Here is a 9,305-nt window from a genome sequence, read left to right as displayed (position 1 = left end):
GGGCCGCTGCTTCTCAAGCTTGAGAGTTGTATGAACGGTTCAAAGGAGATCAAAGTTACATGGCCCCCAAAATGATTTATTTATTATATCCACACTGTTCATCCATTTTGCAAGATTATTTTAGAGCATGACATAAAAAATGATTTATATCGAAAGTTTAAGTGGACCACACCTTGAATATTAGTGGGATAATGATTCTCACTGTTAAAACATTTGTAGGGCCAACCATAATGTATATTTTCCATCCAATCTATTTATAAGGTCACACGTACCTGAATGAAGAAGCAAAACAAATATCATATTAATCCAAAACTTCTATGACCCCGAAAGGGTTTCAACGGTAGAAGTTCAATCCCAAGCAGTGTGGTCTACTTAATCTTTGGATATGTCTACGGAGAGCTCGCCAAATGGAAGGACGGTAGGGATATAACACATACCTCATGATGGGACCCACGGCACTTAGTGATGTCGACACACCATCCAGATGGGTGGTGTGGTACACCAGCCAATCAACTTACACATAAAAATGTGGCACTGACTACACAATAATGGAAATTTCAGAAGTTTTTTCTTTTCATTTCTCAACACGGTGGACCCATAGGGTTGTTGAATAAGTTTTTAAATTGTTATAAGCTTCTATGAACCACTGATTTTTACCTGATAACTGGACATTTCTAACCAGCCGATTGGTTGTCTACAATTCTGCATTAGAAATAAGGAATATGATTACCCATTTACGTTGAACAGAAGCTGCAGATTGGAGTGTTAGGATTGTTTGATAATCGAGGCTTTTGGGCTGTGGCCCATCCCTGGTAGGCACATGAAATGAAGCATACATGTAGGTCGAGATGTGTGCCATCACCAAACCCATGTCACAAAAACCTGACCAGATGGGTCCCATCAAGTGAACTGTTGTAATCATGATCACGATACACGTCTATGGTGGAGATTGGATGATCATGATTTGAGGTATATATCTTTGAGGGAGAGCTTCCTTTCCTTATTGAGATATGAGCAGTTAAAAGTCAGTCGACGTTCTGCATCAACAAGGAAGATGGCCCACCACATTGATATTATGTAAGCATTATCAAGGAAGGTGGCCCACCACATTGATGTCATGAAAGCAACAACATTGGAAGTTTCGTGATGCTTTCCATGTTCTATCTCTATCCTCCTCTCTTGACTTTTTCTTCCACTTGATGGAAACATATGGCCACACTTTCATCATTTTCCATTCCACAGTACTTTGGCATTTCCACCTGTGGAGAGAAAAAAAGTGTCAGAGAGAGAATTCGTATTCCTTTTCTTCTTCTCCCATCTTCTTCTCCATTATCACAAGTGTACGGTGTGGTCCACCCGTGTGGACAGCTTTTGTTATCATCCGTCCTCACCAGAGGATTTGACGGTGCTTTCTCGCCTCCCACTACTTGCAATAGCTCGGGGACAAACCTCTTGGTTTAAAGGATTGGCATCAAACTCTTCATTGTAGAAATCTATTATCGCAATTGTGATCAAAGAGGTAAGATCTTAACCATCCATGGTCAGATCATTATCAGAAATCTGACCTTGTTATACATGTTCATGGGATTTGGATCATTAAAATTACTGAGTTTCCACTACATTTATACCCTAAGGATCTAACAGTGGCTTACCCCACTAAGGAAATGACATGCCCAAAAAAAATCATGCCAATCCAACCATCAAGTGGGCCACCATGTGAATTTGGAGGCTTATGTTGTGGCCCACTTAATGATTAGACTAGTCTGATTTCTCAGGTTGGTGTTTGTATAGCCCAAGCTCGAGACTGAACCCGATACATCCTGCCTGAGCCCAACTCAATGTCGGGTCGAACCCGCCTGACTTTCAGCCCTATCTAATACCTCCAAAGATATCAATTGTACAACCAAACACAGCCTTATCTAATACTTATGTAAATATTGATCCTAATGGGTACTTCTACAGCATGGCCCAGTTCTTTTAAAAGAGCTTTGTTATGCTACATGCATGTATAAGATAGTTTATATACACACCAACCCTTGTGCCAGCATGGCACATAGGCATGAAATCTAATCCATCCATGAAAAAAGGGAAATGGAGATGCAAATTGAAGTAGAGACTGTTGGTAGCAATTGATGTCCTGTCATCTTTGCTCTGTCCAATTCATGGATGGAGTAAACATGGTTACATGGTGAGATGATCAAGCAGCTTGCCCTAAAAAACACACAGATAGGAGACTTTCCTAGATATTTTAGGATTTACTTTCAAATTTGTTGTTTGGCAAAATAAAAAGTTTTTTTTTTTTTTTAAATTTTAAAGGTAGTCATTGGCATGTGCTAGATAGCACATGTCGCACATGTGGGATGAGTAGAGATGGACAATAAACATGTAGCATATGCAACTATATGGGTGCTTGAAGTTGAATTGTGGCACACATGGCACATGTGAGGTGCTTGAAGCTGTATAGAGATGTGTCACAAGACATGCATTGGCACATGTGACACATGTGGGCACTTCAAACTAGATGGCAGAAGTCGTGCATGTTGGCACACGATGGACATTTGGAGTGATTGAAAATGGACGATGGCATGTGGCAGATTGGTTCATGTGGGTGCTTTGCACATGTGCAGTGCCAGAGAAGTTGAATGGTGGTAGATGTGGTGCATTAGCACATGTGGGGTGTCAAAGAAGATGGCTAGTGGCACATGTGGCACATTAGCACATGTGAGACACATAAGTCATGTGGGGGTGCAAGAGAAGGAATGATGGTATATGTGGCACATTAGTGGATGTGGGATGCTTCACACATGAGAGTTACAAGAGAAGATGGAATGGTGGCACATGTGACATGATGGCATGTGTGGGGCATAATGAAAGATGGACAATAGCTCATTTAGCATATAGGCACATGTGAAGCCATTGGAGATGGATGATGACGCATTTGGGTTCAACCATTGAGAACCCCATTTTACTTTCACCTTAGGAAAATGCCCTCCCTTCTCAAGGGTGGAAATGTGAGAATAAATTTAGAATATTTCTAGCAAAATAATTGGGAAAAAATTTATTTCACACAAATTCCACAAAAAGAGTGTTTCAAAACTGAAAGTTAGTTCTACATCAATGTTTTCTTCCTTTCTATGAATTCAAAGAAGCCCTTAAGAATAAAGGGTAGATAGAATGAGATTTTGTCAAGGACATCAATTCCAGTACTTAAGAAAATCAGCACCAGCTTCCTCAAGTTAAAAAAAAAAAAGAAAAAAAGAAAATGAAAAGAAGAACATATCAGGGAATTAGGCACATCATACATAGGGACCCACCAGACCAACAATCCAAATCAACCTAGGTGTGCCACATGTAAGCTGGAGAGAGCCAATTATGTCAACTCACGTTTCAGGCTCTCATTGGCTAATGGTGAAGAATCTAAGATAGATGGAACATATATAAGCAATGATAGAGGATAAGATAGATGGAACACATATAGGCAGTTATAGAGGAGGATAATCTTGTATGTGATCTTGAGATCCTTCTCTTTCCCTCTCTCTGAACATCTCTAATTTTTTTTCCTTCTTGTGATTTCCTCGTTAGGAACAAGGAATGGCAGAAGCAGTTGTATCCGCCCTTCTTCAATTGGTTACCGAAAAACTAGCCTCCCCAATCCTGGAACAGTGTGGATTGTGGTGGGGTGTTCATGAGGAGATGGAAAATCTAAGGAGTACGTTATCGACGATACAAGCTGTGCTTGAAGATGCGGAGGAGCAGCCAGTAAAGAGCAAAGTGCTAGAGAATTGGCTGGGAAAGCTTAAAGACGTGGCTTATGATGCAGACGACATATTGGATGAGTTCACGACAGAAGCTAAGCGTAGAAAAGTGGAGGTTCAGGGGCGTCTTACGAAGATACGCAACTTCTTTACGCAGTCCAACCCGTTTGTGTTCCGTTCAAATATGGGGGATAAGATAAAGGAGATCGGACGAAGATTAGATATGATTGCTTCGGAGAGGTCCAAATTCCATTTGAGAGAGGGAAAACGGGTGTCGGAGATTATAGTTCAAGAAGAAACCGCCTCATTTGTAATCGAGTCAAATGTTCTTGGAAGGGAGAAAGATAAAGAGCAAGTAATGGAATTACTGATGAGTGAGGATAACAGAGAGGATGTCTCAATCATCCCCATAGTTGGTATGGGGGGCCTTGGTAAGACGACACTTGCTCAATTCGCTTACAATGACAAGAGGTTAGTGAAGGATTTCGAGCTAAGAATGTGGGTGTGCGTGTCCGACGACTTTAATGTGAGCAGGCTAACAAAAGCAATTTTAGAGTCTGCTATCAATAGTAATTGCCATCTTGAAAAGTTGGATTTACTTCAGCGCCAGCTCCAAGAAAAGCTCAGTGGGAAGAAGTTTTTACTTGTGTTGGATGATGTGTGGAATGAAAATCCTGAGAAGTGGGATCAATTGAAGCGATTTCTCAAAGGAGGTGCAAGGGGTAGTAAAATCATAGTAACTACCCGTAGTGAAAAAGTTGCTTCCATCATGGGCACTCTCCCTTCACACTATTTGCCAAGATTATCCGAGGATGATTGTTGGTCTTTGTTCAAGCAACAGGCGTTTTGGCAAGGACGACAAGAACATCCAAACCTTGTAATGCTTGGAAAGGAAATTGTGAAGAAGTGCGGTGGCATACCTTTGGCAGCAAAGACGCTTGGAAGCTTGATGCGGTTCAAAACAGAGGAAAGAGAGTGGCAGTTTGTCAGAGAAAGTGAAATTTGGAGTCTACCAGAAGAAGATAATCACATTTTACATGCTCTAAAGTTGAGCTATTATCATCTGCCATCACATTTGAAGCAATGCTTTGCATACTGCTCGCTATTTCCAAAAGATGATAGAATTGAGAAGGAGAAGCTAATCCAACTATGGATGGCAGAAGGTTTCCTTCAATCGTCAGACAGAATTAAACCAATGGAAGACATTGGTGGAGAGTATTTCAATAATCTATTATGGCGGTCCTTCTTTCAAGATGTGGAGAAAGATGATGATGGGAATATAGTATGGTGCAAGATGCATGACCTCGTGCATGATCTTGCAAGTTTTGTTGCAGGGAATGAATGCTCAATTGTGCAAGTCAAGAATGCAGTGACTATCCCTAATATATCTCGCCGTCGTTTGTCCTTGGAGTGCAAGTTTGGTGAAGGCGTCCTAACAGTCCCAGAGGCCCCAAGGAATGCAAAGAATTTACGAACACTGCTTGTGCTTGGAGGATCTAGATTCAGCATCCCTTGTGATCTTTTGGTACATTTTATGTGCTTACACGTGTTAGATTTAAGCTGTACAGATTTCGCTCCGGAGTTATTGGTTTCAATCAGCGAGTTGAAACACTTGAGATACCTTGACCTCTCTTATACAAGAATACAAGCCCTTCCTGAATCTATCAGCACCCTTCACCATTTGCAAACCTTAAGACTTTTGGGGTGTTATAATCTTGCAGAGTTACCCAAGGATATGTGCAAAATGACTAGCCTAAGACATCTTGAAATCAGTGAATTGGATGAATTGACTCATATGCCAGCCAATATCAGCGAATTAAAGTTCCTTCAGACCTTGCCAAGATTCATCGTTGGTAAGGATGGTGGATGTGGTATAGGAGAGCTTCGAGGCCTAAACCTTCGTGGAAACTTGATTATTCAAAATCTTGAGAATGTAATGTGCGCAGCAGATGCCAAGGAAGCAAACTTAAAGGAGAAGCCAAACCTTCGTATGTTACAGTTTACATGGGGTCGGGATATTGATCTTAGGTTTGAAGAAAACATCGAGCAAACCCTTAAAGGTCTCCAACCGCATCCGAATCTCAAAAAGTTGGAGGTCAGGGGGTATGTGGGTGTCAGATTTCCACACTGGATTTGTTCTTCGTTGCTTCCGAACCTGGTTGAAATCTCATTGTACAATTGCAGAAGATGTGAACAACTCCCCCCACTTGGCCAATTACAATTCCTTAAGGTTCTTAAGATAGATGGAATGGATGCTGTGAAATCTATTGGTAATCATTTCTATGGCAATGATGTCGTAGAGGCATTCCCATCACTGAAAGAACTCACCATTGAAGATATGCCTAATTTAGAGGAGTGGTCAGGATTCGACGGAAGACAAATATTCCCTCACCTTCACCAATTAACTGTGAGCGGGTGCCCGAAGTTGACGATGCTTCCATGCCTTGGATCTCCAAAAGACTTGATATTAATGGAAAGTAATGAGATGTTGTTAGGTACAGTGGCAAACCTAACCTCACTTTCCTCCCTTTGGATTGAAGATTTTCAAGAGCTAGAGTTGCTGCCGGATGGGTTGTTGCAAAACAATGCCTGTCTCTCGATGTTATCAATTAGCCGCTGCCCAAAGCTCAAGTCTCTACCAAGGGAACTTGGAAACCTTGCTGCTCTAGAGTCTCTGGTTATTTCTCAGAATGAAGAGCTGGTATCATTGCCAGAGGAGTTACAAAACCTCACATCTTTGCATTCGCTGCACATCGATGTGTGCAATGCTCTAACGTCCTTGCAACTGCAAGGCTTGAGCTCTCTTCAAGAACTTACAATTTTCGAATGTCGAAGCCTAACGAGTTTGATCGGAGAGCTGCAACACCTCACTGCCTTTCAATCCTTGACTCTTATTATGTGTCCGGAGCTGGCTTCATTACCAGAGGGTATGCAACACCTCACCTCCCTTCGACTCTGGGACTGTGATAAGTTGACACCTTTGCCGGAAGGGCTACAGCACGCCACAAAACTGCTAGAGCTGGAAATTGGTGAATGCCCGAATCTAACAGCTCTGCCAGATTGGATGGGAAACCTGTCCTCGCTACGATATTTGAGGATTAGCAGCTGTCGTAATTTGGCGTGCTTGCCATCTGTGTTGGAACTCCTAACAAATCTTAAACGCCTCAATATCGAAAGCTGTCCCCATTTAGAGAAGCGGTGCGAGAAGGAGAAAGGCGAGGATTGGCACAAGATATCGCACATCCCAGTTATTCATATTATAGCCGAATCCCCGACAGGAGGCAATGGCTCCTGAGCATCTCTCAGAGTTGAAGATGGGATGCATCAACCATCTCCTTACAGCCTCTTGGTCTCATTGTAAGTAGGAATTCCCACTCAACCCTATCTTTGCTCTATAATTTGAGAATTTTTACTACCAAGCTTTTTACTATTATGATTTTACCAACCATTGCCTTTAGCCCTTTACTAACTATAATCTCGGGGAAGTGCTTTTTATGGGCTAAAATAGTCCAGGTACTTCATCCTTTCTTTTAAAGAAAAGATTGGTGAAGTTGAGTGTTTATGGGACCCATGTGGTAGGCTTCTCACATCCAACCCATCCAATAGTTGCATGAACCAAAGATCAGGCCGATCCAACCATCCGATGGCCCTCGCCATGAAAAACAATGCACGCCACCCCAAAACCTCCAAATTCATGTGTGGCCCACCCGATGATTGTATCAGTACGATTTTTTGTTTGTAGATCATCATGGGGGGATTCACATGTATTACGCACTGGATGTCATAAACACTTTGGACTCTACAACACTTGAATTCACTACTTCTAAAAACTATTGCACTGTTTGTGTTTGTATTCATGTAGCCCAAATATTTGTGTGAGCATGAAGTGTGTTCAAAAAAAAAAAAAAAAAAACCGACATCCCCTATCAACTTGGCAAGAGAACAGAATAGCAGAACTTCAGATTATCACATTGTTTTTCTTTTTTAATCTAGTTATATTTATTTATTTTGGCAGCTGTTAGACCATACCAGGAAATATCAATAATGCAGTCCAAATCAGAGTAATGGAAGAATCTCCGAAGTAATCTCTTGATTCACGTCGATAACACTAGGTAATCCTATCTTCTTTATTTTCAAGATCTGTATGCTATAGCCAGCACTGTAGGCAGCTGCTTTTGCCATATCATTTCTGATAACTAAGGAGGAGATTACTTGGCTAGGATCAGTTATAAAAGTCAGTCTAATATGTTGTATTAGAATAGATGAAATACTGTTGGACACATGGCATAATGCTTGTACTCTTATCCTGTAGGCATTTGTTTGCCATAAAGTGAGCTAAAGTTCAAGAGGATGGATCACCTACAATCAATTGTATGCTGAACCCAGCTTTTAATGCCAGAATTTCTATTTCCAGTTTTGCCTATGATAGCAATATCTCATATTTTTTAAAGCAAATTGCTTAGAAAAGGGTGGCTGATGCCTGTTCGAGTGTCGATCATAGACCCTTCTTTGCCAATTTACCATTTAAAGCCAACCCAAACCTACTAATGCAGGGGCATTTTCACACCGGGCTCGAGTGGGGTAGCCCGTGGGATGCAGGGACACTCGGGGTGGGTGACCCATGTGATTTGGGGCCCACAAGGGGGGTTTGATTGAGGTCCTAACCCATGAGATGTGGGGCCTGGGCTATGAGATAAAGGAATTAATTCACCATACTCTAACAATTCGAGCTTTTAGAGCAAGTGGTTAATTGTCCTGCATCACCTACTGGGAGAAAGGCTAAGATCAAGGTGATGGTAGTATATTTGTGAGCCTTTGCATGTTCCATGTTTTAGATTCTCTTCATCCAAGATGAAGAACAAAGTATGTATACAAAGCTATGCAACATTTCTTCCCATCCAGGCTATAGGATCTACCAGTTTGGATTATATACTACCTGAAACGGTAGTGTTAGAAGAAATATTTCTGAAAATGTTTAGTGATGTCTACAGGGACATCATTGTCTGTAGTTACATAGTCATGGCAACATACAGAAGTTTTGAGCGAAAATATCCACTATTGGATGTCTCAATGGTACATGCATGGTTTTCTTAATGCATATGGATAATAACTAGTTTTAGAGATGCCAACCTACTCAAGCCCGGTGTGAAAATGCCCCTGCATTAATCACCCCAAGTGAGGAGTCTCGAACATGAGAGCTGCCGCTCTGATAGCACTTTGATGCGGGACAATTAACCACTTGCTCTAAAAGCTCGAATAGATAGAGCATGGCAAATCAATCCCTTTATCTCATAGCCCAGGCCCCACATCTCATGGGTTAGGACATCAGCCTAACCCTCCCGTGAGCCCTACTTCACATGGGTTCTGCTTCACACGGGCCACCCACCCCGAGGTGCCCCTACATCCCACAGGCTACCCCACTCGAGCCCAGTGTGAAAATGCCCTTGCATTAAAATCATTAGGCACAAGGACAAGCTCCAAATCGAAAATAAGTCAATAGGCCTCTCAAATTCTATGTCAGGGGTGGGAAATCTCATCTTCAAAAAGGGA

General features: G+C 41.8%; 1 protein-coding gene across 3 annotated transcripts; it reads left to right on the top strand.

Annotated features, from left to right (window-relative positions):
• The first annotated feature begins 1,269 nt into the window (after positions 1 to 1,269).
• On the top strand, positions 1,270 to 8,173 carry LOC131227124 (putative disease resistance protein RGA3). Of its 3 annotated transcripts, none has more exons than XM_058222844.1 (3): positions 1,270 to 1,519; positions 3,583 to 7,112; positions 7,771 to 8,173. In XM_058222844.1, the coding sequence occupies exon 2, from the start codon at positions 3,592 to 3,594 to the stop codon at positions 7,048 to 7,050; it is 3,459 nt and encodes a 1,152-aa protein (XP_058078827.1). In that variant the 5' UTR covers positions 1,270 to 1,519; positions 3,583 to 3,591; the 3' UTR covers positions 7,051 to 7,112; positions 7,771 to 8,173. The 3 variants fall into 3 exon arrangements, with proteins under 3 accessions (XP_058078827.1, XP_058078828.1, XP_058078826.1); XM_058222845.1 differs by lacking the exon at positions 1,270 to 1,519 and having other exon boundaries at positions 2,319 to 7,112; positions 7,771 to 7,867; positions 8,068 to 8,173; XM_058222843.1 differs by lacking the exon at positions 1,270 to 1,519 and having other exon boundaries at positions 2,319 to 7,112.
• Positions 8,174 to 9,305: the final 1,132 nt, after the last annotated feature.

The sequence above is a fragment of the Magnolia sinica genome, chromosome 15 (assembly GCF_029962835.1).
Source record: "Magnolia sinica isolate HGM2019 chromosome 15, MsV1, whole genome shotgun sequence".
Classification (NCBI taxonomy): domain Eukaryota; kingdom Viridiplantae; phylum Streptophyta; class Magnoliopsida; order Magnoliales; family Magnoliaceae; genus Magnolia; species Magnolia sinica.
This window is presented reverse-complemented; position numbering and strand designations above follow the sequence as displayed.